The sequence below is a fragment of the Martes martes genome, assembly GCF_963455335.1.
Source record: "Martes martes genome assembly, chromosome: 10".
In the NCBI taxonomy this organism is placed as follows: Eukaryota; Metazoa; Chordata; class Mammalia; order Carnivora; family Mustelidae; genus Martes; species Martes martes.
Window position 1 is genome coordinate 2,781,503 of NC_137898.1, and position 26,740 is coordinate 2,808,242.

At 59.5% G+C, this 26,740-nt stretch overlaps 1 protein-coding gene across 2 annotated transcripts in view; it reads left to right on the forward strand.

Moving 5' to 3' along the window:
• Positions 1-26,740, forward strand: part of SHANK2 (SH3 and multiple ankyrin repeat domains 2) — a 471,077-nt gene that overhangs the window by 87,918 nt on the left and 356,419 nt on the right. For both annotated transcript variants that reach the window (XM_080817139.1, XM_080817138.1), the window contains exons 7-9: positions 10,422-10,573; positions 11,577-11,744; positions 20,044-20,160. In XM_080817139.1, the coding sequence (XP_080673265.1) occupies positions 10,422-10,573; positions 11,577-11,744; positions 20,044-20,160 (437 nt within the window). The remainder of the gene's footprint in view (positions 1-10,421; positions 10,574-11,576; positions 11,745-20,043; positions 20,161-26,740) is intronic.

Genomic DNA, 26,740 nt, shown 5'->3' on the forward strand with positions numbered 1-26,740 from the left:
CTTTTCAAATCGGCTTCTTTCCCTGAGGAAGGTGCTGTCTGTGTTTCCTCCATGACTTTTCGGCTCGCGAGCTCCCTTCTCGGTAGTGCTGAGCCGTGTCCCATTGTCTGGATGGACCCCGGTGTATTTATCCGTCCACCTGCCGCAGGACATCCGGGCTGTTTCCAGGTCTCAGCAGTTGTCAGAAAAGCTGCTACAAACATCTGTGGGCGGGTTTTTTGTGGACAACATGGAGCATCGGGGACCACTTGTCCTCCCGCCCGAAGCCAACATGCCGAGAAGCCATGACCCACGTGAGAGAGCTGTCTGTGTGCGACAGTGATCGTGGGAGGCCAGTGCTGCCAGGGGGCCGCCCAGGGAGGTGCCCTGGCCGCGGAGCGTCGGGGAGACACGGCGGCCTGAGGTGTTCCATCGATGACGGTACCTATGGGGCAGGGACATCGGAGCGCCCACGGCAGTGTTTCCTGTCTCACGGGTGGTGTGTCGTCCACAGTGGGGTCTCCAGAAAGGTCCCGTCATGTTAGCGGTACAGCGAAAACTCCGGGTGTTCTCTTCTCCTTGTCTGGGAGCCACAGGACGACTCGGGTCGGCTGTCTTGGGCTGCCTCCAGACAAAAGGTCGTGTGACTGACCTGTCCCAATTTTCTTGGGATGGCTCACGTTCGGGAACCCCTTGGTCCCAGACAAACCGGCACAGTAGGTCACCCCAAGTGTGACCACGTGATGACAGGCGAGTGAGGTGGCAAGGGCACGGGGAGCCTCGTTTCCCTCAATCCTCGTGCGTCCGGTGATGCTGACCCTCTCTGTGCGGCCAGTGTCCTCTGAGCGCAGGGGAGGCAGAGCCTGACTCCTTCGCCCTGGGATCACAGGGTCCGCACTCTTACCCCCGGGTGGGGGGAAAGGAGGTGGGTCTCTCTTCTCACCTGCGTGCCTGGTGGGACACGGCTGGGACCCTGGCTGGTGGAGGGGGTCTGTGGCCTCCGAGCGGGTCACCTCCCCGTCCCGGGATGGAAGCACGAGCGGCAGCCCCAGGCAGTCCCAGTGGGAGGGAAGAGCTGCCTCACGTCCCTTCTTACTCTAGACGCCGCACTGTTGTCCTCGTCGGCTCTGACTCCTGCGGCCTCTTCTGGTGTGCCAGCAACTCCACGCTGAGCTGGGTGACTTTGAAAGCCACCTGGCGAGAGAGGAGGCTTCCTCACCCTCCCCTGTGCAGAGAGTGGAAAGCAGCTTGCTTCCCACGTGCAGGAAACCCCATGTTCGGACACGGGCCACCCGTAGTTCTTGGACGCTTCTGGGCTGCACGCGGGGGCCGGAGGTTGGGGAAGCCCCCCTCTGGCTGGAGAGACGCACGGGAAAGGACGAAATCTCCATGCAGTGACCCGCTCATGAGAACAGCAGCTGGGATTACAGCCAACCTTTGGGTGCCTCGCCTCATAGAAATGTTCCTAAGTCACGGCAACGGTCCCGTGAAGACATAAAGCCTCGCCCGTCAGGGTCCTGGGCGCATCGGCTGCTTCGGTTGGAACCTCTGGGACAAGGCGCGTGGTGTTCTGAGCCCTGAGGAGGAAACCACAGTAATCATGTGAGCAAAACTTCGCGCAGAGCTTTCACGTCCCGCCGAGGTCCCGAACCTGCAGGAGGCCCGGGCATGACAGCCGCGGGGTATTCGCATAGCCGGGAGCCGCCGTCTTCCAACTCCTGAAACGTGTGGAGGAGAAAACAGTGGAATTTTCGTGGACGGGGTGCATTTCGCCGGGCACCTGCGATGGGTCCGGACCGCACCCGGGAGAGCCAGCTGCGAGGTTCGTTTCCAGGGTGGTGACGGCTCATCCCCTGGGCGGGCTCCTGTTCGTCACCTGTGCCGAGAGGTGCCCGGCCCCGCCGCATGTCACCGCAGCCCGGCTCCCATAGCCCCTGCGCAAACCCCGGAATGAAATTCTCCAGAAATCACTGCATTGGGTAAATGGGAGGGGGGCAGCCCGAGCAGACGCGGTTCTGGAACCTCGTAAATGTCAGCATGCAGAGGGTGGGAGGCGCCCGGATGTCCACAGGAAGACTGTGCCCCCGGCGGGCTGGGGGTCCGGGGTGCACTGGGCTGGTCAGATGCGCTTCCTGGTCCCAAGAGACCCGTCTGGAAACGGGAGCTCGGGTGGGACATCTAGTTAGTTCAGGGTCATGTTTTAGCAAGGGTCGTAGGTGACTCCTAAGGTGCATGGGGCCGGGGAGGGTGGACCCCTGTCAGGCGAGCAAGGGATTGGGGTGGGCATAGGCACAGGGGTCCGCAGGAGGGGCCGTTGGCATTGAGACATCTGCAGGGCTGCTGGCCAGGGGGAGAGGAGGTCAGTCTGGTGCTTCTCACAGCAACCCATGTCACGATGTGCACACACGGTCATGAGCAAAGGCCCTGTGGTCAGGAGCGTTTTCTCAGAGGGCCAGCTGGGGTCGGGTCAGCAGCAGCTTCGTCCCATCAAACCGTCACCTGCAGCATGAGCCTTGGGGCTGTCCCTTCATTGCCTACACAGGGCAGCGACTCTGTTAGAGCAGTGTGAGGTTTACAGAGTTATGAAGATATTCCAGAATGTTCCAGCTGCACCGTAGCCCAGCCACCCTGCTCCTGTCTTACCAGAGTAGGGCGCATTTTATAACAACGAGCCAATCCGGATAGGTTGCTGTTAACCAAAGTGTGTGTTTTCTTCCTGGTTCATTCTCTATCCCCAGTTGGTTAATGTCCCTTTTCTGCCCCAGGAGCCTCATGGCACGTGGCTGTCTTGTCGCGTGGGACCCTCCTCGTTGTGACAGTTTCTAGGGCTCTCCTTGGTTTTGCTGACCTCAGCCACTTTGGGAACCGGTTGGGCATTTTGTGGAATGTCCCCCTTGTCGGGGTTGTCTAGTGTGTGTGTCACAGTGAGACGGGCTGTGGGTTTGGGAGGAGGCCCCCAGGGTGAAGCGCCCTTTCCTGTCACATCCGGGCTCGTGCTCCACACCTGACTCGTCCCCGTGATGCTGGCCCTGCTCACCCGGCAGGGGTGCGCGCCAGGTCTTGGCTGTACTCTCCCTCTCTCTTCCCCTTTACGGACTGTCCTCTTTGGAAGGAAGCCACTCGGCACGGCCCACAGCTAAGTGTGGGGAGTTATGTGCCCCGTCCTTGAGGACAGAGTGTCCACACGTGTGATGGAATTCTGCACGCAGGTGTGTCTTTTCTCCCGCATTCATTCATTCACCCTCGGTTATCCCTATCAGTGTGGACGGCTGGGTGTTGAATTCATCCTGTAGGTCAGGACCCAGTGCTCTAGCTCTGCCCCTTGGGAGCTCTTTCAGCCAGCTCCCGAGGCCCTTGGACAGACCCCATCAATGTGGGTCCTTAGTTTTTGGCCCCTTGCTTACTATCTGGTACTAGAAGACGCCCCAGGCTCATCCTGTGCATTTCCTGCCCAGACCCGGAGCCCGCCAGTCATCCAGGAGAGTGGATGGAGAATGCTCATAGGAACCAGGATCTGGGTGCTGTGTGTGCTCATTGCTGCTGGACGACACTTGCTCCCGGTGCAACAACCTGTGTGTGTGTGTACTCATGAATGTGTGCGTGTCTACGAATGCTTCTGTGTGTAACCATCTGTATCTGTATTCAGTCAGCATGAGTGCACACCGAGGTCTCCAATCCGATCCACGGCCACGCAGACCAGTGCCGCCGTCACCTCCCCACCGATAGTGAGAGGCCTGGCGGCCACTCTCTGCCATCTGTTTGTCTCGTTGTTCAATCCCAGAATGCGTGAATAGTCCCTTAACCTGGAAGATACGCCAGTCCTTTTATCACATGGAGATTGTGCCGGTGGTCCCCTGGGCGGGGCGGAAACCCCAAACCTTGTCTCCCTTCTAAAAACATTCGTCTGTGTCTATTGTGTAATATATTCAATATGTTCGTACCATAAGGTGTGTATAATTTTTGGTATTAAAAACATTATTAAGATATAACTTACATGTGATTCGGTCTTTGTGTTTTGTAAGGCTTTATTGAGATGCATTTCGCGTGCCACTGGATTTAGCCATCAGAAGTGTACAGTTCAGTGGTTTTTAAATATACGCTCAGAGTCGCACCATCGCCGCTGCCTTTAGGATACCCAGGCAGGAGACCTCGTGCCCGTGTGAGGTCACACCACACGTACTCCCCGGCCCCTGGCAGCCACTTGTCTGCTTCCCGTCTCTGCGGGAGACAGAGTTGCACACTACGAGGTCCCAAGTGACATTCTGTTGGATGGGCCACTTTTGTTCGCCCACTCATCAGTTGGGGCTGTTGGGGTCATTCACACTTCTCGGCTGCCGTGGACACTCTTGTGTGGAGTGTGTGGACGTGTTTTTATCCATCTCATGCACGGACCCGGGGGACCACCAGGCCACGCGGTAGCTCTGTGTGGAACCTTTTGAGAAGCTGCCGGATTGGTTTCCGATGTGACCACACCCTCTGGCATCCCAGCCCCGGTACATGGGAGGTTCCAGTCCCCGCAGCCTTGCCGACGCTCCACCACCTGTCTCGTTCATTACAGCCGTTGTAGTGGACGTCCCATGTCCCCATGGTTTTATTTGCATTTCCCTGATGACCCATGATGCCGAGCATCTTTCCCCGTGCTTACTGACCATTTGCATATCTTTGGGGAAGTGTCTGTCTGGATCCTTTGCCCCCATTTCGATTGGGTTGTGTGCTCTTGTTGAGTGGTGGAAGTTCTTTATATATTCTGGATACAAATCCCTAATCAGATATGTGGTTGCAAATACCTTCTCGCAGTCTGTGGGTCGTCTTTTCACCTCTGTGGTGCTGTCCTTTGATGCACAAAAGTCTTTAATTTTATAAAGTCCAGTGTGTTTCTTTTTTCTTTTGTTGTTTGTGCTTTCAGTATCCTATTTTTTTTTCAATTAAAATAGAAATCATGCCTACCTCAGGGTTACGAAGATTTACTCCTGTGGTCTTTCCTACAATTTCAGAGCTGTAGCTCTTCCATTTGTGAGCCATTCTGAGTGGTGTGCATCTGGCATGACGTAGGGCTCCCACGTGGAAATCCAGCTGTCCCAGACCATTTGTTAAGCAGCCGATGACTTTCCCCGTGGTCACGTGTATTTGTAAATAAAGGGGTAAAGCCGTGTGAGGGACAGCACCGTTTTTCTGGGTTTGCTTATTTTCTCAACAAATGCCTGATCAGGTGGGAGAATGGTGCTGCAGGCCCGTGCAGACTTGATGTCTGTGATCTGGGAATCTTGCTAAAATGTCAATTTTCATTCTGAAGATCTGAGTGGGGCCGGAGATTTTTTATTTTTCCTTTCTTTTTCTTCCTTTTCCTTTTCTTTTAATGAGATTTTACATTCCTTTTTCTTTTTCTTTTTTTTAAAGATTTTATTTATTTATTTGACACAGAGGGAGAGAGGACAAGCAGGCAGAGAGGCAGACAGGATGAGAGAGAGAGAGAGAAAAGCAGGTGCCCCGTTGAGCGAGGAGACCAATGTGGGACTCGATCCCAGGACCTTGGGATCATGACCCAAACCAAAGGCAGAGGCTTAACCAACGGAGCCACCCAGTCATCACTTTTTTTTTTTTTTTAAAGATTTTATTTATTTATTTGAGAGACTGAGCATGAGAGAGAGAGAGAGAGACAGCAAGCGAGAGCACACAAGCAGGGGGGCAGAGGGACAAGCAGGCTCCCCGCTGAGCAGGGAGCCCGATGTGGGACTCAATCCCAGGACCCCAGGATCATGACCTGAGCCCAAGGCAGATGCTTCACCGACTGAGCCCCCGCCAGGCACCCTGAGATTTTGCGTGTCTAATCGGCTCCTAGGCTGTGCCCGTGGAACTCACTGGAGTTCACAGGTGTTCAGAGCAGTGGTTCTCATGTTGAAAACCACGCAAGGAGGTTTTCCCAGTCCTAATCTTGGGTTCATAGCCACACCGATTAGAGCAGTATCCGGGTGTGGGCCCAGGTGGTGTCACTGCGCAGTCAGGTTTGCGAGCCCGCATTCTCCCGCCGAGCACAGCCTGGGACCACTGGCCGGTCAGAGGTGCAGGTCCGCATTCTTTGTATTAACGAGCTCTTTGGAGGGTCCTTAATTCATGCCCACATCCGAGAACCACAGGTCCGGGTAACGAGGAGGGAACCCCTCAGTCTCCTCTCTGGTCCTTGGGAGCTTTGAGGCGTGGCCTCAGGCCCCTGGATTTGTCACAGAGATGGAGATGAGCCCACATCGGTGCTGTAGGAAGGCTTCTCGCTGTCGAGGCTGTGACATCCGGGGACATGTCAGATTCTGCTGACCCAGAGGAGAGAAGGGCCGAGGACGGGCAGGTGCGTAGCGCCACTTCTCTGGCTTTGTTTCCACTTCTTGGGTGTCCCCTGGAAAGGAGACACCCCCCTTGCGTGGACTTCTGGAACATTCTAGCGGGAGGCCGCTTCTCCCCTAGAGGGTTAGCAAGCACAGCCGCACATGGCTTTTTCTGAAAACTCCTGGTCAGGAGTGTTTCCTGGTCATCATCCCCAGGGTCGCATTTTGGATGGCAAAACGTCTGTCTGACGCAGAAGGGGCGTGTCCTGTTTTAGAGAGACACGTTTTCCTAAAACGGATGGCTTTAGGAAAGGGAGGATGAATGTGAGCGAAGGCAGAAGCCTGACTCCACCGGGACGTTGTGCCTCTGACGTCTTGTGGGGGGGTCTGTCTCCGTGTCAAGCAGGTGTGGCGCGTCTTACCTGGGCTGTTTCCGTAGATCTGTTCTCTTCGCGCTGCTGGGAGCTTTTTCATTATGAGGCACTTTCCAAGCTGTGACTCCCTGTCGTCCCGCACTGTGGGTGGGCCAGGGTGGTCTCTGCAGCGCAGAAGGGGAACCAGGCCCTGTGGGGTTCGAGGTGTCCATCCACATCACAGCTGAGCCGAGCCTGGAGCACAAAGGGTCCAGATGCAAAGCCTGGTGTTTCCTGCTTGGGACATTCTGCAGGAGGCGTGCGGGCATAGGGAAGGGGGTGTGTGATCTCTCAACCGTGGATAATTTAATAATGAGTTTTATATTAGAAAGCAACACAAAGATAATTGAATGCACAGGTTGTACGCCCTCGGTCGCTTGTGAGCCCAAATACTAATCTTCTGATTTACTCCTTTTTAACTGCCTGTGCATATGTGTGATCTCATCTACATCCCCTCCTGCCCATCTTCTCACTCACCCGTCTCTTTCTTCCTCTCCCTTTCTCCCTCCCTCTCTCCTTCCCTATATCTACCCACCCACTCATCCATCCTCCCAGTTATCCATCAACTTGTCCATCCACCCATCCATCTTCCCACCCATCTGTTCCTCTGTCTGTCCATCCATCCGTCCATCTACCTGCCCATCCCGCCCATCCATCCATCCATTTGTCTATGCACCCATCCATCCATCCACCCACCCACCCACCCATGTGTCCGTGCACTCATCTGACCGTCTATCCATCCATCTGCTTATCCAAGCATCTACCCAGCCCCTCATCCAGCGATCCTTTACCTATTTATTCACCCACCCTACAGAAGCTCGGGGATACTGTACTTACTCTTCTCCTGGGGTGGCCACACAGCACTGTGTAGGTGTGGGAATGTTTGTTTCCTCTGCTCCACATTCTGGGAGCATCGGGACTGTCCCTTGCTGAGAAAGTCATGTGCGACTGTGACCAAGCTGTGGTGGGGTGGGAACGCTACCAAGCATTAGCTTCACGGTTCATTTGAGAAATTACCGTTTTCATTATGTAAAACCATGAAGTCCTTGCACAGGCTTGGAAAAATACGGAAAAAAAGCCGTAACAAAGAGCAAGATTTGTGTCTCTTTGAGAGACTAACTGCTCTGGCTGGCCGTCTCGGAGGGCGCACCCGGGGTTGGGCACCATCCAGCGGGGGACACATGCATTCTGGCCTCACCGGTCCCTGTGAGGTGGGGGTCGGGCTTTTGCCCTGATTTGCAGGGGAGGAGACACCCAGAGGGTCTGGGGCATCCGCTCAGGCCATCCAGCCTTCCAGGAGCGGAGCTGGGTTTTGCTGCCGCCCAGCCCTGTTCCTCCAGGAGGAGCCGCTCTCCAACACGCTTGGCTTCCAAGGTCTTTGTCTGGCACTTCGATGCTCCCAGGAGCACCCCTGGGCCCGGGGTGCACACTGCAGCCTGCAATGCACAGGGCCCCCGCCCCTCCCCTTGCCTCTGAGTCTGGACGGGTTGGAAGCCAGCAGCTTGCGCCCTTATGCCATGCCTCCAGCTCCCTCGCACCTCTCACCCCTGCAGACCCTCCTGCTGGTGCCTCTCGCAGCCGGGCCGGTCTAGGCAAGAGCGTAGTAGGTGTTCACGACCGTCTGGGAAGAGGAGAGCGGTTTCTGCCCCATTGGGTGGTCCCACTGAGAGACACGAGGCCCTTGTTGAGGTTCTAGTGCATTTACTATAACTGAAGTAACTTCAAAATGGAACATTTTCAGGGAACTGTGGTGTAGGTGGCGCGGGCACGTGGCCATCAGTCACGCAGACCATGCAAGCCCCTGATGGCCACACGTTGGCAGGTGGGATGGCATCTTGTGGGGGTGGGTCCGTCAGCACCATACTAGGTCTCATTGGACGCTCTTCCCGAAGGGTGTGCCAGCTGAGGGCTCTCCCGACCTCGCCGGGGTGCCAGCTGGGGGGTTCTCCCGGCCTCGCCGGGGTGGGTCCTGGTCAGGTTTGAACGTGGCGAGTCTGCAGTGCATCATTCGGGCAGGGCTGTTGGAGGAAGCTACCTCTTGTCGTGGGTGTTGTCCGAGGGCTGGAGGTCCCCCTCAAGTATGTAAGATCCCCTACCGTTAACAGGGTGCCTAGTTCTCTATTCCGCGGCTCTTAGGTGCCCAGCACCATCCCAGGGCCTGGCTCTGCCGAAGGGGTCTGTGGTCTGGAGTCAGAGGTAGGACTCCAGCCTGGGTCCCACTTGCACTGGCCGTGGATGGACAGCCAAATAAAAAAGAAGAATCCTAATAGTTTTGAGGGCTGACTTCGCCCCACATGTGCCTCAGGCCCGAGCTGACCTCATACTGAGGGACCAGCTTCCCCGAGTCGCTGTAAGAAGTTTGACTTTGAGGTGGACATGCCGGTGGCTCCAGAGGACGGGGCCTTCCATGCACGTCCGCTGCCCCCCAAGGGACCAAGCCCACGCTGATGCCGTCCCACACCTGTGGCTGGGACGCCGCTGGGGCTGAGGCAGTGAAGCCCGGACAGCTCCCTCTCCCCACTCTACTGGGCAGGGGTCTCTCCCTGAGTTTGCATCTCTCTGCACGTCTGCCCCACGTGGGGCTCCCGCCCTGCTCTATGCCGTCTCAACCCCCAACACCCCCGCACCCCCCGTGACACATTCAGGTGCGGGGTGATTCCCCCCATGAGTTTAGAGAGCCCTCAGAACAGTGCTTGTTTGTGGGTAAATACGGCTGGGGATTAGGGCTAGACAGGGGTGGCAGAGCTGAACTCAGGATGCGGCTGCCCTTCCGGGGGACAGCCGGGGACATGACCGAGGTGAGGTCACAAGGGAATTCCAACCCCAGATCAGATGCCCCAGTTCTTCTATTCTCAAAATGTGCTTAAAGTCAGAACGACTCATCATCAGCCAGGAGTGTCTCTGGGTCCTGGGAACATGCATGTTGTCCTGGCGCTCACGGCACTCCTCTAGCAGGTAAAAGCCTCTCCGATTGAGCATGTCGGGGCCATGCGCCTTGCTCGGCAGTGGTGATGGTAGGGAGAATGAGCAGAAGAGAAGGTGGTTTAACCAAATACCGCCCTCCCCGTCATGGCCAGCGACAGACTGGTCGCGATTCGGCTGCCCAGGGTGGCGGGGTACCCTTTGTGACTCGTAACCTTGTCCCCATGGGGGCGGGCTCCATCGTTCTGTCTCTAGGGCTTCTGGCCCAGCCCTCTGCCGGTCCTTTACTGTGCTGACCCCATTCAGGTCCACCCACCCAGACCCCAACCTCCACGGGGCACAGACTCACGCCTCCCTTACTCCGTGTGCCTGCAGCCTGAGTCTGGCCGTCCTCCAAGATGCCCATTAATGTTGTGACACTGAGATATGGAAAGGCGGGCATCTGCCTTTCAGACCTTTAACTGCAGCCCTAGTGGTCACTGCTCCCGCCAGGAAGCCTCTGGATGGCACTGTGGGATTCTGTGTCTTTGGGATGAGGGCAGTGAGGACAGCTTCTCAGACGCCCTGCCGACAAGGCAATAATGTGGAAACTCAGTCTCTGCCCCCGTTTTGATTTGCACGTGACCCCGAGGGTCAACACCACTATCCCCGTTGAGGCCGTGCTACCCGCATGGATACTGGGGTCGGTTCTTCAATCTCACTCAGACTTTGCACTTGACCTCGTGAGCCGTGTGCCTTGGCCGTCTTCCCCAGTGCACGTCCTCATCTTGCGTGTGTTTGGGTCCCACAGAGACCCCGCTGACCTTAGCCGCTCAGCTGGACGAGACTTCGGAGGTGATCAAAGCTCTCAGAAATGGCGGGGCCCACCTGGACTTCCGCGCCAGAGACGGGATGACCTCCCTGCACAAAGCCGCCCGAGCCAGGAACCAAGTAGCCCTGAAGGTACATTCTGCAGCCCCGACGCCCGGGGGGGCCCCCTCCCTGTCCGATCCCCGGCATCCATGCCTGTTCCCTGCCCCCGTCCCATGATGGCCATCCGAGCTGATCCTAAATTGTGTTCCCACTGGGGTTTGGACGTCCATTGGGGGCCCCCAACCCTCTCTTCCTGGGAATCTTGAATTTGATGTTTATAAAAGGTCGTCTGCCCATCTGGCTTCGTCAGAGGCTTGTGTTTTGGGCCAGGAAGGGCAGCGTTGTAAGGCACTGCCCCACTTCCCCGGGAGGAGGCTGTGAACCCAGAGTCAGCCTCACTGCCACCAGCAACCCCCTCGCCGGGTCTCTGGAAGCCCATCCGGGGGGTGCTTTCACCCCTCATCCTCCCCACGACCCCTCTGCATACTTCACCTGTCCTGGCCCCACGTGTGGGGGGCCCCCAAGAGCCCTGGCAGGGAGGGAGGGGAACCTGCTGTTGGGGGCTAATCCCCGAGGCGATGCTGCTCTCAGAACTCTTGGATTTCTCGAGTTCCCATCAGCTGCCCCCTGTCCGCTGGTTCGGTCCGAAATCCAGCGCTGGTGACAGCGTTCCCGTCGTGCTGCCCTCAGGATGCGCGCTGAGGTGGTTCATGCTGTTTTCAGCTTGGGTAGTACACCTTTTCCTTTTCTGCAAAGGCCGCCCTCCCTTTTAGCTCTCCACCAGTACGGGGGTGGGGTGTCAGCAGGGCACCGCAGGTCCCCACATGCCCCGGCGCGTGTCTGCAGACCGTCTCCGGACCCCCCGATGCACGCGCATCCCGCTCGCCTAGGCGCCAAGTCCTCCTTCAGGGCCAGAAACCTCACCACCGGAAACTGGCGCCTGCTTCCCTCCAGGAGGCCCAGGAAGCCTGCGGCAGCAAGGGCCTGCTCAACCTCGGCCTGCGGGAGCGTGACCCCGACCCCCCACGCTTCATTCTTGCCGCACTTTGCAAAAGGGGTCATGAGACCCATGTCCGGTGCTCTTGTTTTCCAGACCCTTTTGGAGCTGGGAGCATCCCCCGATTACAAAGACAGCTACGGCCTCACACCGTTGTACCACACCGCGATCGTGGGCGGGGACCCCTACTGCTGCGAGCTGCTGCTCCGCGAGCACGCCACCGTGTGCTGCAGGGACGAGAACGGCTGGCACGAGATCCACCAGGTGCGCAGGAGGCCGACGCCCGCCTCCCTTCACCCTTCCCCGCAGCCCACACCCACCCGCCCAGCCTTCTGTTCTGCCCACGGGGCTTCTGAAACGCTGGGATTCGCCGCCAGCATTTAAAAGCAGGGTTATTTACCTAGAAATACACGTTTCTGACCTCTGTGGAGACATCGGAAAGTCAGGCATCCTGTCGCATTTCTGTAGGGTAGTAGTCATCTGGAGTTGTGGGGTGGGTGTGCCCTTCGTGGGACCTGGGCGCTCACCGCGCGTCCAGCACCTCGGGGGCCAGCAGAGCTTGGCGCTGGGTGCTTTCTGCACACAGGTGACCCGGGGTGATGCCTGACTTCTGAGCCCAGGTGATTTCTGAAACGTGGCTCAGTGTGGTGCCCGATTTCCACGCACAGGACACAGGTTTCCCTGATCCCACCTGGTACCGGTGGGGTCGGGGGAGTGTCAGCTGCTGTCCCGTAAAGAAACAGGACCCACCTGCGGGCTCAGGTGAAGCGTCCTTAATGCACCCCCAGCAGGGGAGGCCCTTGTGGTTCCAGAAGCCGGCACAGCTGCGGTGGGCGGGGCCTCGGGCAGGAAGTGCCCCGCCTCTCTCCTGTCCTGCCGTCCTATTGGCTGAGCCGTGCGGGAGCCAGCCAACCAGGGAGCCCGGTGGTGCGGGAGACCAGGCCAGGGTCTCCGGGCAGAGGGTGGCGGGTGGGCCAGCGGACGGGGGTGTGGGTCCCGGAAGGCGAAGGGGAAAGGGCTGGAACAGGCGGAGGCCTTGACTGTTCTCCGCGTGGGCAGTGACTCTCCCGGCTGTCCGGCCGCCTGTCCTCTTCCCTCGGCCACCGTGGCCTTCCGCACTCACCTGGTCTGGGAGGGGTCGGCCCCCACCCGCTGGGGTCGGCGGGCCCAGCCGCGCGGAGGGGAGGGTCGCAGGCGGCCGTGGGGTGCGGGCAGGCCCTCCCCGCGTGGCCTTCTGCATGCTGGGTCCGCGCTGACTCGTCAGCGGCCCTGCGGCCTGGAGGGGCGACCGCTTCCGCTGGGTGAGCTCCTGGCGGCCCCCGGCCGCGGTGGGACCCTCGGAGGAGTGAGGAGCGACCAGTGCCCTGGGGGTCTCCATTCGCTCCCCCCTGAAGTGGGTGTCAGTGGGCCTGCGGCGCCCTCGGGCCCTGGGAAGGACCTCCTGTAAGTGCAGGGCTGAGACGCCTCTGTGTGTCCTCGCTTCTCACTCTGCCCCCCGCGGCCGCACCTCTGTGTGTCCGGGTCCTTCCAGGGTTGTTTCCTGGCCTGTCCCAAACCCTGTTTTAAAATGTAGTTTTAATACGGTGCAGGGACAGTGGAGGCGGCGGCCACTGGAAAGAGGGTGTGTTACTCACAGATCCTGGGAGGTGGACACACGGGCCATGGGGGAAGCCCCGGGCTGGGTAGGGAGGCAGCAGCCCCCCAGGGGGAAATGGGGCCAAGAGCCTTCCCTGTGATTTTTGTGGGACGGGACCAGCCGAGGCGTGGCTAGTCTGGATAATATCAGGGACACTGGGGCGCCGGGGCTCTCCCTGGGCTGGCCAGGGCAGGTGGGTCACGACCGGAGAGTGACAGCCCGGGAAGGCAGGCGGGGGTCAGGGCTCTGTGTGGGCTGGTTTTCATCTGAGAGTTGTCCTCTGGGCCAGTCCTGTGCTGTCAGAATTGACTTGCCCAGGGAGGGGCAGACGTCCAGGTGTGGGCAAGGCCCCAGACTCCAGGGTGTCAGAAATACAGAAGATAGGAATGCGGCTTGCTAGAGGTTGAACCCCGCGTCAGGGCCCAGCTTTGGAGAGTTCTCCGAGCTGGGTTTGCCCTCCACCAGCGGAGGCCGCCTGCCAGAGTCCCTTTCCTGTCTGGTGCCTGCGACGTCTGGCCCCTGGCCGCCGTGAGATGAAGCATCAGTGTGCTGGGGGTTGGGGGGATCCTGGGGGTCACTGCCCACAACGTGGGCTCCAGCCGTGATTTCTGGTTCCCGCGTGAGCCCCTTCCATGCCTGAGACCCCGAGCGCGGCTTCTGAGCATGTGGGCAACTGAAGCCTCCAGACCTCTTGATCCCAGGGCCCCAAACCCCTGGTGCGGAGTTTCAGCTTGGAGGCCGTGGCGGGGCGGGCTCCCAGGGCTGAGCATCCTCTAACGGTGGCGCCCATCAGGGTGGTGCCCTGCCCCTTGGTGGTTTCTTTTCCACCACGTCCTGGGAGGCTGTTTCCCTCCCTACCAGAGGGTCTCGATGATCTGGGTGGTCTCTGCCCCCCAGCCCCGCTGCCTGGTCTGCTGCGGCTGAGACTGGCTGTGAGGTGGTGGAGGCAGGCGCTACACAGAGGTCAGCAGACCAGACCGTCTTCCTCCGAGATTCTTGCCACCCGGTCGGTCCCCTGCTGTCCTGATCGGCCTTATGCACTCCATCTTTCACACCCGGAGCCTCCGCAGTGGACGCCTGCTGGCCTCCATGATTCGGACCAGGTGATGGGCCCAGAGAGGGGGGGTAACATGCCCAAGACCGCAGCGGAGTCCACCCCCGCCCCTCCCTCGCCACCGCCTCCCAGCTTGTGAGCGGAAGCCGCCCCTGATGGGACACGCGTTGGTGGCGGAGGAAACAGGCAGGTTTTGCCAGAGCGAGCAGGAGAAGCACCGCGGAGTTCTAGGGTGTGCGGTTCTCCGCCTCAGGTCTGTCCCTCAGCCTCATGCCCTGGCGTGGGCACGGCTCCTTCCCAGCCGCCTGGCTCCGCGCCCTTGGAGGGGTCCTGCGCACCCGCAGCCAGGCCTGCTCACGGGTCCCGCCGGTCCCGCCGTAGTTTAGTCTGCTTCCCCGCCAAGGCCAGGGCCAGGTGCTGAACGGTGAAGGGAGGCTGCTCTGATCCCGCACCTGCCCCACGGCGCCTGGGGACGCCCGCCCCCTGCAGGCCGACTCTGGAAGCGCGTGTTTTTGTAGGCAGCTCGCGGGCAGACTGTGACCCGAACTGTTCGGCAATTTGAGGAAAGGGAAGAGAGTGACAAACACGCCGGCACAGTCCCACAACCCGAGAACATCGAGGGAAGGGGGGGGTGGCTCATGCTCTCCTGTGCGTCCTGCGTGCACCCTGGCACGGCCTGCAGACTGCGGATTTGGCTGTGTTCGGTTATGGGAGGCTGAGCGCTCTGGAGAGGGTGGCTGTCCCCAGTCTGGGGACAGCTGCTCCGTGGAGGAACGGCCCTGGGGCCCCACGCGCCCTCACGCAGGCCGTGCCGTGTGACCAGCTCTGGGGCATCTCCATCCCTCCCGCCCTCCTCCCCTCCCTCTCTGAGTTCCTCTGACTGTGTTTGGGGTGGGGGGGAGGGTTCCCTCCTCCTGTCGTCAGTGCAGTGTTCTTGGCCTGTGAGTGAGCCACGCCCCTGCGGCCCTCCCCCTCCCCTGGCCACACTTCTGCCCCCTCCTCTCCTGGCCACACCCCGGTCACAGTCATCCTCACCCAGCCTGCCCCAATCACTGTCTTAGTCCTCGTCTACTTAGTCGTGGCCGTCATCGTCACAGAAAAATAATACGTGACAGTCAGCCCTTCACCACTTTCCTATAGATCTCATCTAATTTCCACAAGAATTCCTTTTCTTTCTTTCTTTCTTTTTTTTTTTAAGGTTTGGTTTATTTATTTTAGGCGAGAGATCACAAGCACAGGTGATGGGTAGAAGGAGAAGCAGACTCCCCGCCGAGCAGGGAGCCCACACGTCATACGTGCTCCTGAACACGGTTGGCTGAAGGACTCAGCCATTAGATGGCGTGGACCCCAGGCTTCCTCAAAGTCAGGGTCTCCCCAGTGCCCTGGGACACCCACCCTGTCCAGGGGAGCCTGGGACTCCTGTGAGCACAGGTGTGAAGGGGGAGCCTCCGCAGGGAGGGGCAGTTCTAACCAGAGCAGGGAAAGCTTCATGCGGAGTGGGGCATCGAGGCCCGGCTGCCGCGAGAGGCACGTGCTGTCTCGGGTCAGGGATGGTGGTATCGCTGGCCTCGTGGGGCGGGGCCGTCACATGTGCACCTGGGGACGGCATGCCCATGACGCTTGGACGAGGCACAGCACGGTCTGCGGTTATCGCTGTGGGGACCGCAGAACCTTGGCTGAGCCTGTCCCTGGATGCAGAAGCCACGGTTACTGCATCTTTACAGATGAGTCCCCCTCCCCCGGGTCGGAGAGTCTGGGGTCCCCCAGCCGCCAGGTGGAGGGGTCAGAGCTTGCCGGCACACCTGCCTCCAGCTCCCACTCCATACTGACGTGGGGCGGCAGATCCATACCCCATGCCCCTGCCCCGCCCAGATGAGCCAGGAGTCCTTCAGGGAAGTAATCCGTGTATCCTTTTGCCAGGGGCCTGCAGTGGGATCGAGGCCCACCGAGCCATCATCTTTCCAAGCGGCCCTGATTCTCGGGGTTGAGAGGAGAGGAGGCTCCAGGAGGGGAGGCGAGGGGTGAAGACCCCAGGCTGGGATGGTGGTCATACCACCTTCTCCCCATGGTCGGAGCCTGTGTTGTACCCCAGCAGTGCCGGTGAAGTCTACAGGAGACATCGTAGGTGCAGAAGTCAGGTTATAAAAGCAGTGGGCTCCGTGGGGTAAGCGGCAGCTGTCATTGATGTCCAAAGACATCTCTCCTTTTGGAATTCATAGCATGACACATTTTATGTGTCATTTCAGGTGGAAACGTACAGTCTGGTTGATCAGAACTGATCATATTGGTCTCTTTGGGCAGTTTTGACCAAATCCCACAGTCACGGGGCTCACACAGCAGATAAGAACTGTCCCTCCGTCCTGGAGGCTGAAGTCTGAGATGTAGGGGCGGGCAGGGCGCGTCCTCCCGAGGCCTCTCTCCTCGTGTGCGGACGGTCGTGCTCTCCCTGTGTCCCCATGGGGTCGTCCTCCCGTGTGTGTCTGTGTCCTGATGTCCTCTTCCTGTAAGGACACCGCTCACCCTGGATCAGGGCCACCCTGGTGACCTCATGTTATCTTAATCATCTTTTCAAGGCCCCCATTTCCAGATATCCCCAGTCCCCCATCCTGGGGAGGGGTTTGGAGTCAGGGCTCCAACACGGGAATTTGGGAGGACATCATGCAGCTCCCAACCCTGGCCAGCACAGAACTGGCCACTTCCCGGTTGACCTGTCCTCTGCACACTGACTCGCACATTTCCCCGACTCCCCTTTGAGCTGGCAGCAAGACCACGACTGACCTTTGAAAACCGTTGAACCCAGGGGCGTGGGGCGGCTGGTGGCTCGAGTCAAGCAAGCCATGTGTGCGTGTGTTTGGGCGAGAGTGTCTCTGTGCTGCTGGGCACCTCACTTCCTGACCAGGAGGGGCTGAAACGACGTCGTTGTCTCCCGCTCTCATTATCAGTGCATGCTTCAGGAGACCTGCCCGAGCGTGGTGCGGATTTAAATAATTTGTTGGTGGCACGGAGCCAAGCAGAAGCATGTGCCGCTGTCTGCCGTGCTGTGCACTCCGCGTCGTCCCAAGTGCCTTGCACAACCTGGGGCACCTCTGGGCTTGCCGCGCCCTTAGGGTAGTACATGTGTCCCAGCAGGTGTCCAGCAGGTGGCAGTAACGCGCTGGAAGGAAAGCGCTTGCTTTTCCCTCATTTCCACCAAATTACTGGGTTGGCTTCTGATGGGCCGGTGTTTAGCATCGCTGGGATGAGCCCCAGGTCTCACTGGGAAACTTCTCCAAAACACGTACGCCCAGGAAATTTGCAGGCAGTAGGTGTGGAGCGGAGCCCCCCGACTCATGCACGTCCCCAGAAGCCCCTCATCGAGATGGTTAAGAGACAGGAGTGTAAGGGGTGCTGTGTGTCAGGTCTCGGCTCTCCGGCCTCTGGCAGCCCTTCCGAGCTGTCTCTCGAAGGCCAGGAGCCCCAGCGCCCATTTCAAGGGGAAACGGTTAGCCATCTTGGGGCCGGACAAATTTCTTACTTTGGTGAGCTTTGAGGTCTTTGTGTCAGACGAGGACTAGTTTCTCTGTGTTGTAAAGGACTCTATCAGTTTCAAACTCAGGAATTTGCTGGAACACCAGAGAACCCCACAGACCTTCACTCAGAGACCACGTTCAAGTTTTGTCCCTCGTCCCAGTAACGTCCCTTATACTGAAAGGATCCCCTCCGGGACCGTACACGGAAGCCTTCCGCGGGGGACCCCTGCAAAGACTACGGGGCAGTGAGCTTAGAGATTGTCTCAACTTGGGTTGGGTCAGTATTTCTTCCTGACGAGGTCCGGAGTGTGCGTTTTGGTGGGAATATTACATTCCTGGCATCCTGCTGGGGGGCACGTGGTGACCCCTGCCTGAGTGATGTTCACTCCGACGGCCTGGCCAGGTAGAGTCCGCCAGGCTTCTGTCTCTCCTTCTGTAATTGGGATTCTGTGGGGTCTCCGAGGCTGTTAAGTCCCTTTTCCCATTGCCCGTTCATGGGTGGGCCTGGCACCCACTGGTGTTTTTTGCCTGCAGAAGTGGGGGGTTCCTCCCGCCCCCGTCCTCTGGGGAGAGCCGATGAGCCCAGGCTCCTTTGATTCCAGGAGCAGAAACCTCAGCTCAAACCGGCACAAGGGGACATAGAAGTCCTGCGCAGGCTTCGTGTCCCGAGGACTCCAGGCATGGTGGGAGCGCAGGGAGCCCTGTCATGGGCTGTGTGCGTCTGTCCTTGGCTCTGTGTCTGTCCTCCCTCCCTCCCTTTCTCATCCCTGTGCCTCCGCTCGCTTGCTCCTAGCCGCTCTGGGGTTCTGCGGGGTTCCCACCGGCTGTCCTCGAAGAGAGGGAGCTGTTAGCCGTTCCGACCGGTGTTACAGCCTCGGGGCCTTGTGGGAACCCCCGTGGGCCCCCAGCCTGTGTCCTGGCGCCGGAGGCAGAGGCCCGTGGGCTGTGCCCGCGGAAGCAGGGGGGCGGGGCAGCCCCCCGACCTCTGAGAGTGGGTTGGGGGCCCCACAGGAAGCGCAGGCCCTGCTGCCACGGGGGGGGGGGGCGGAGGGCGGGCGGGTGAAAGCGACCGTATCCGGGTAACCACTGGCTTCGAGATCCAGTGAACCTGCTCCACGGAGACGGGGCGCGGTGACGGGGGTTTCGGGTTTTCTGTTCAAGCTCGTCCCCGTGACGGTTCTGGCATCTCCCCGGCCGTCTTCCCTTGGTGAAGCGCCGCGGTCCGCCCCGCTGTCCAGAAGGCGCGGTCGTGAGCGCTGCCCGCCCGCCCCAGCTGGCTCGTTCCCTTCCTGCCGTGGGCCTCAGTGGCCGCCATGGGCCTCAGCGGTCAGCCTCGGCCTGTGGGTCACGACCCGCTTCCTGGCCTGCGCGTCTCCCATCCATGTTGTCACCGCTCCCGGGGACCGTGGCCCTCCCGCCGTCAGTGCTGCCCATCGCTGGCCACATGCTGGCCTTCCCCGAGGTGGGGTGCTGCTTGGAACTGACCGCCTGCCCCAGGTCCTGGGCTGCTCTGGTAACCGCACAGCGTGCTTGGACCCCGGCCGGAGCGGTCACAGCACGGGGCCTCCTGGCTCCCGGAGAGCTGCCGTCGGCGGGGCTGGCCTGGTGCCGGGCATCACGTGGGCCTTTTGGGGTCCCTTGTTCTACGTGACTCTCACACTAATGTGGGGTTTGTGTCTACACGTGAAGACATGGGCTCACGGGGGAACGTTCTGGAAAAACGGAAGGTCCACGACTTGGGTGCAGATGTCTACTTGATCCCAGAGCCCTGCTCGTTCAGGAACAGCACACGTGACCCCCTTGAGGGCCTCGGGGAGGGAGAGCTCTCACTGTGGGGCTGCCTGCCCCCCACCTCCTGAGCGCTCCTGAGGGGCCGGTTTACCTTTCGTAGCAACAGTGGGGCCTGGCCCTCGCCTGGAGGCCGCGCTCGGGCTCCCTTCCCTGGGCACCGCAGACGCCGTACATACCCCTTCTGGATGTTTTCATGCCCCCCCACCCCGGGGGGGGGAGGAGTTTTGATAAGCAGGGCCAGGGAGGGAGCATCCTGGTTTGCATTTGGTGGGGTTGGCCCCGGAGACCAGGGGGAAGCCACCGCGTGTGTCCCCGGGCATCGGGTCCCCAGATGCAAACGAAAGGAGCACGGGGGCCCTCCTAATCTGCTGTCCGGGAGCCCAGACTAAGTCCTCAGTCCCGCCCTGGCAGCCCCCCGAGGCCCAGGACGCTGTGGGCACCCCACTGTTGGGGCCCTGGTCCGACACGGGGGTGGGCTGGGCTCGGCCTGTGGTTTCTGGGGAAGCGGCCGAGTGCACGTGGAGCTTGGAGACTCGAGTGTGCTCCCGCTGACCGTGTGGACTCTCGTTCCAGGCCTGCAGGTACGGCCACGTGCAGCACCTGGAGCACCTGCTCTTCTACGGGGCGGACATGGCGGCCCAGAACGCCTCGGGGAACACAGCCCTGCACATCTGCGCCCTCTACAACCAGGTCAGTGGGGGCACGCGGGTGGGGCGCGCTCCCCCAACACCCTTCCTGGCCGCGTGGGCGCCGGGGCTTGGACTGTGCCGAGGGCCCTACAGGGTGCTGTCCGGGTCAGCACAGGTGCCCTCACGGAGCCCTGCAGATGGTCCCGGAGGCTGGAGGTCAAGGTCAGGGTGCAGGCAGGTTCTGCTCCCAGGGAAAGCTCTTTCCCGGCTGCGGGCGGCACCATCTGTCTGTGTCCTTGCACGCCGTGGTGAGACCAACAGCACCCTGCGGTCTCTTCTGACAAGGGCGCTGTCCCGTCAGGGGAGGGCCCCACCCTCACGACCTCACTGGACCCTCAACCCCTCCTCAAGGCCCATTTCCAGAATCGCTTGCCTTGGGGGTTCAGGCTTCCCACAGGAATCGGGGGGCCACCTCCAGCCCCTAGTGAGCTGCCGTCTTCAGCTGCTTCCTCGGGAATGGTTACCCCGATGCAGCCGAGGGGAAGCCGAGTCTTGGAAAAGAGAAGGGAGCCGTCCCAGAGCCAGAGCTGGGCTGGAAACCCCGGCCTGCTCCCCTCCCGGGCCACCCCACCACGCTGTCCACCCCCAGAAGCAAGCTGGGGAGCCGGGAATCCCCTTGTTCCCACCATCCCCAGCGGCACCTGCAAACTCTGTCCGCCCCAGAGTGGGTGTGTGCAGGGACGTGCAGGGCAGAGGGGCACAGGCGTGGCCGACGAGCCCCTGGGAGGGTTCCAGCACCCCGCCAGCCTTGCCCGGGACCAGCGTGCGGCAGAGGCACATTGCCACCGTTGCGTGTGCAAACACGCTCCCGACGGGCTTTTCTGCTTAGCTGCAGTGACACACACGACAGAAACACAAATGATTTTAACGACTTTCACAACATAGTTCACTGCCATGAAGCACATTTGTGTTGCTTTGCGACCAGCTGTGCTTTCCTTCTAGGACTTTCCATCTTCCCAGCGGACCCTGTCCTGAGAAACAGGGACTCCTCGCCCCCTCGCAGCCCCTAGTTCCTGCTGTCCACCTTCTGTCCCCCTCTAGGGACCACATCTGAGTGGGTTCCTGTGGCATTTGTCCTTTTGTGCCAAGGCAAGCTGGAGATGAGCTTGTTTGGTGTCCCCTGAGGGGTGGGATATGACCCCCCCGCCTCCAGGAGTGTGAATCCCCAATGGCTGGGGAGCTCGGCGTAAGCACCGGGCTGGTCCCGCCCAGAGGCACAGCGTTGGGGCAGAATACAGTGGGGAGGCTCATGGAGGCTGTGGGAAGGGCCGGGGGCCTCCCTGGAGGTGGTGGGTTTCAGGATCCGCTTGGGGCGGGGGCGGGGAGAAGGGAGGGTCAATGTCCTTGAGGCTCCAGGTCAAGATAACTCCCGGATGCCAACATCAAAGGTGTTCTCTGCTCCAACTTTCTTTTCTTCTTGTCTCTCTGATTTCAAGGAGTCTGGAGGGTGGCCGGATATGAACACTATACTGAGCAGCTGAGCAGAGGGTGGGGGGCTCCCCTAACTGGAGGAACAGAGGGGATCTTCCCGGGGGTCCCCAAGCCACGTGCACTTTGCCTGTCTTCTCTGCAGTCGGCATCCTCTTCCCAGAACAAAGCGCTGATGGTATCTTTTTGGGTGAAATCTTTAGCCTTTGTCTACACCTGAGTCCTTTCCCTGGCCCTTCCCAGACTGGATCCTTCCAGCCATGAAACCCTCCTTGCTGTAAATTCTTTGCCGTAGAAAACTCCTGTGCATCCTTCAAGACCCAACTTGGATATCCCACCCTTAGTCAAGCCTTCTCTCGATGAGCTCCCGAGAGCATTAGCTGTATCGTTAGCTCTGCAGCCCTCGGCGAGATAACCAGGGCGAACTGCCGTTATTAGGCCGTGTCTGTTTTCCCTGCGGGCACCCTGTCCCCCAGACCCGGCTTCTCAGAGGCATAGATTGCCATCTCCTAGGGTCTCTTCTGGGGCCGGCACGGCAGAGCCGCTCAGCCCGAGGAGGTTGGGGGAGCGTTTCAGCAGAGCTACTGGCTTCCTCCTTAATGCGCGTGTATCGGTGGAGTTTGCGTGCAGCCGGGGCAGTGGGAACTGCATGGCATTTTGGGGGTTTGGGGTGGTTTTGTGAGCTTGGAGAGACCTAGCCGGGCTCCGTTCAGAAAACACGCATCGTGAGACTTGGCTTTGGCTGGTAAAACATCTGTGCCGACATGCGCTTCTTAATTGCTGCCTTAGAGAGAAGAACGTTCCTTAATTTTCCCCAGTAGATTTCAAGCATAATTTATCATGAATGAAAGAAAAAACAGGAAAGAATGTTTTCTGTCACTTGAAATAATTGTGGACAAAACGGTCTTTGTGAGCGTTGGTGGGATTATTTTGTTAAGAAAGGTTCAGACCCCCCAGTAGTCCACATTCTGGCTTGGTCACGGCCGGTGTGACGGGCAGGGCGCCGCCTGTCGCCCGCCCTGTCCCCCGCCCTCGGCTGGCGGCTTCGGGAACACCCTCCCCATGTGCCTTAGGAGTACTTTTCTCCTAGGTATTTTCTTTTAGGAGCAGATATTTCCTGTAAAGGGCCGCTTATTATTTTTGACTTTGTGGGCCACGTGGGCTTGTCGGGGCCACGCCGCTCTGCCGCTGCAGCGTCAGCTCAGCCACAGACAGCACCAAGGTGAGTGAGGGTGGCCGTGTGCCAACCGGACTGTATTTGTAAAACAGGCAGCGAGCTGAGTTAGGCTGCGGGCCATACTTGGCCGAGCCTGGGTGGGGAAGACTGCGTCTGCATCCACCCTGGACACGTCGGGACAGACTCCCCGCTCCACGGCTGGGCAACTTGCTCCCCGTGTGTCAGCGAGCCCGGGTAGGCAGGGCAGAGCTGTCCTCTCTCTCCAGGGTCCCGGGATCTGCCTGCTGCTTCTCTGGGCTGTGTGACCGTCCTCCGTAGCATGGTGAACAACACAGCAAGGTCAGGGTCTAGGCCACAGGGAGCCCTGTCCTCTCCACGTCCAGCACACACTGCCCATTGTCCCTAGCCAGAGCCCTGTCCTCCCCCGTCACGCATGGGCGGAGCTCCTCCTTTGTGCATGTGTGTGTCACGCGGCGGCAGCAGGCCAGGCTCGGCGCCGACCGGAGGAATCCCTTCCACAGGAAGGGGTGTCCGAAGGCACACCTACAGGGCACTCTGGGAAATCCTCGTGAGAAAGGCGCTGCTCCAGCGGTGGGGATGCAGTGCGGTGACATCAGAACAGGATTCGGGGGAAGGAACGGAGAAGCAGCAGCAGGGAGGTGGGCTTGCAGCGCGGGGATGCGTGCCAGTCCGGGTCCACGTGGCTGAGACCGTGACCTTGCTGTGTCGTCGGGGGCAAACTCCTGTCCCTCTGGGACAGTGAATTCTCCCATCTGTCCTGTAGGCATAATTCTACCTAACTGCCAGGGTTGCTAAGAGGCTTAAAATAGAAAACAAGCATATGGTGTGTCTGCCACACAGTGCATGCTTGTAAAGGGTAGCAGTAATGGTGGTCATGGTGGTAGTGATGATGGTGGTGATGGTGATGACGATGGTGGTGGTGATGATGGTTATGGTGATGATGGTGGTGGTAGTGATGATGGTGATGTTGGTGATGGTGTTGATGGTCATGGTAGTGATGGTCATGGTGGTGTTGATGATAATGATGATGGTGGCGGTGCTGATGTTGGTGATGGTAGTGATGATGACGGTGATGATGGTGCTGGTGCTGATGGTGTTGGTGGTAATGGTCATGGTGATGATGATGATGTTGGGGATGTTGGTGATGGTGATGATGGTGATAATGATGTTGGTGATGATGATGATGGTCATGGTGGTGGTGATGATAATGATGATGGTGGCGGTGCTGATGTTGGTGATGGTAGTGATGATGACGGTGATGATGGTGCTGGTGCTGATGGTGTTGGTGGTAATGGTCATGGTGATGATGATGATGTTGGGGATGTTGGTGATGGTGATGATGGTGATAATGATGTTGGTGATGATGATGATGGTCATGGTGGTGGTGATGATAATGATGATGGTGGCGGTGCTGATGTTGGTGATGGTAGTGATGATGACGGTGATGATGGTGCTGGTGCTGATGGTGTTGGTGGTAATGGTCATGGTGATGATGATGATGATGATGGTGATGATGTTGGTGATGATGATGGTGGTGATGATGATGATGATGATGGTGATGATGGTCCTGCTTCTGCTAATTTGCCTTGCCGCGCCTCTCCTTGTTAAATCGAAAAACAGCCATGTTTATGGATTTGATGCGTGTGTGTTTTATTAGTTTTAGGCAGGCCTCGTCTGCACATTTCTAATAAAATACACAGACCAGAATATTCTCTCCTCTTATGAAACCCGCTAATTAGGGCTTTGATTGTAAGCAGCAAATTGTGTCTAATCTGCCAGGCCCCTCATCCTCTTGCTGGCTTTTCTGGAGGCCCAGAGGGAGGGAGGCAGCCCGGTGTTTGTTTTTCTGGCTTGGATAATGAAGGAAGGGAGGGAGTCTTACATCTCAAAGGTTAGTGGGCCTGGCCCGCTTGTGGGGAGGATGAGAAACAAACCCTGCTCCCCATTCCAGCGAGGCCCAAGGTAAGAAGAGACAGGCCGCGTCGCTGTGGCCCTTCGGGTGTCGGCCGAGCACCCATCAGCACGGGGGCTGCCTCCCCAGGGCCATCGGGGGTCGTCATCCTGGGGAGCACTGGGGGGGTGTGTCTCGTGGAAGGAGGGCATCCTCATGGTCTTTCCCTGTAGATCCCGGGGGAGCCTAAAGTGGTTGCTGTTGGTTGACATTCTCTCCTGTGGGTCAGGTGGTGGAGGCCGGGTTTCCAACCTGCCCTGTATCTTTGCCCCCAAGGCTGTGGGGACACATTCCATGACCCTTGGCTGGGGCGGGGACGGGGCTCCCATGGGTGCAGGTTAGGCACAGGCGCCGTGGTCCGCAGCCCCGTCAGGTGTGGCCTTCAGGGGCAGCTCCTGCACGTGCCGGCTTCCAGCCGCTCTGGTGACATCCGTCTTCCCGCCCCTGCCTTGCCTCCTCACCGACGGTGGCATCTCACCTCTCTGCAGATTTCCGTCTACCACACAGGTGCGTGTCAGGACAGTGCAAACTGGAAACGAGCTCCCAACTAATCGGGAGTATTTGGTGAATCGCGTTGGGGCGTCACCTCCGTGCCACGGAGATGAAAGCCCCAGGTGGGACGTGAAAATCCAGCATGAAAACCCAGGCTCTGTCCGCGATGGGGCCGCTCGGGGCAAGCCCATAGCCCGCGTCTGTTCACCCGCATCTCCCGCCTCCTCCTCTGTCTGCCCATTTGCTTGTGTCCAGACCCCACTGACTCCCCGGGGCCTCCCGTAAGCTTTCCCCACCTGTCACCCCACCAGGCTTCCATCCCTCCTCCTTGGGGCAACCAGCCAACCCTGTGGCCCACATTCTCTCCCACGGTGACTTCAGGCAGGTCTGTCTGTGGCCTTGGCACCTTCTAGAAAACACCTCTGCCCTGAGCTTTGCCCGTGGGGCCCCTGCCCGGCCAACAGGCCTTGTAGAAACCACGTAGGTGGCTCCCCCCCCACCGGGTGAGTAGCCCCCTTCCCTCCGTGGCTTCCTGGAGTCCGGGCTCCCGTCCTGCTCCTCACAGTCCCTCCCGTCCCAGGGATCCCGGCTCCCCCTGCCCCTTCCGCCCTTGCCAGGGCCACACACGGCCACCCTCACCCCCGACTGGCCGTCCCTCCCGGCTTGCCTCTCTCTGATGCGTCTTCTGCAGACCCCAGAGTGACGCTGCACCCTGCAGATGGGAGCGCCCCTCACACTGCTCCGCGGGCCCCTGCTGCCCGCAGCCTGCACCAGGGCCCTCGCTGTTCCCTCTGCTAGGAACACGTCCTCCCGTTGTCACCCGGCTGTTCTCTTGCCTCGGGCAGGCTTCTGGACCTGCTCCTGGGGGCGTGGGGGCTCCCTGACCACCTGCCCTCACTCTCTGGCACATGTTGGCTTGGCGCGCTGCGTCCCTGGGGCTAGAGTGGTACCCGGCCTGGCTGTCGCTGCGTACCGACCAGCCATGGGCATGAATGAACGTGCTTTCTGGTCTGCGTCTTCGCGTGCACAGTGAACGTGGTGCGTCTGGGCTCCTGCAGGAGGTGGTGACCCAGAGGCACGGCCGCCTGGCTGGGGACGGGGCAAGCCTGGAGATCCTCGTGGAGCGGGAAGGCTGGGGTAGTTCTCTTAATGTCTCTGGAAATGTTGCCAAGAAGATAATTGGCAGCGGGAACGGTATCCTTCCTGACGCTTTGGCTCTCGAAACGGAAAATGCAGACTCTTCTCCATCTATACTCGACTGGCTTGTGTAAGCCGGTGGAGACGCAGCTCGGCGCGTCACAGACGAGGCTCCTCCGGGAGCATCTCGGTGGCCGGCAGCCGTGTGGGACACAGCCAGGGCCCCCGCGGCCACTGCTCTGGGGTCACGGTGTTGTCTCATGCTCCCTTTCCGAAGCCGTGGTTTTCCATGTGACCTTTCTGGAGCTCCGCTGCCTTGTCTGCAGAATGGGCCTCCTGTCCGCCCCTGGCGGGAATGCTGGATGGCAGCGCACA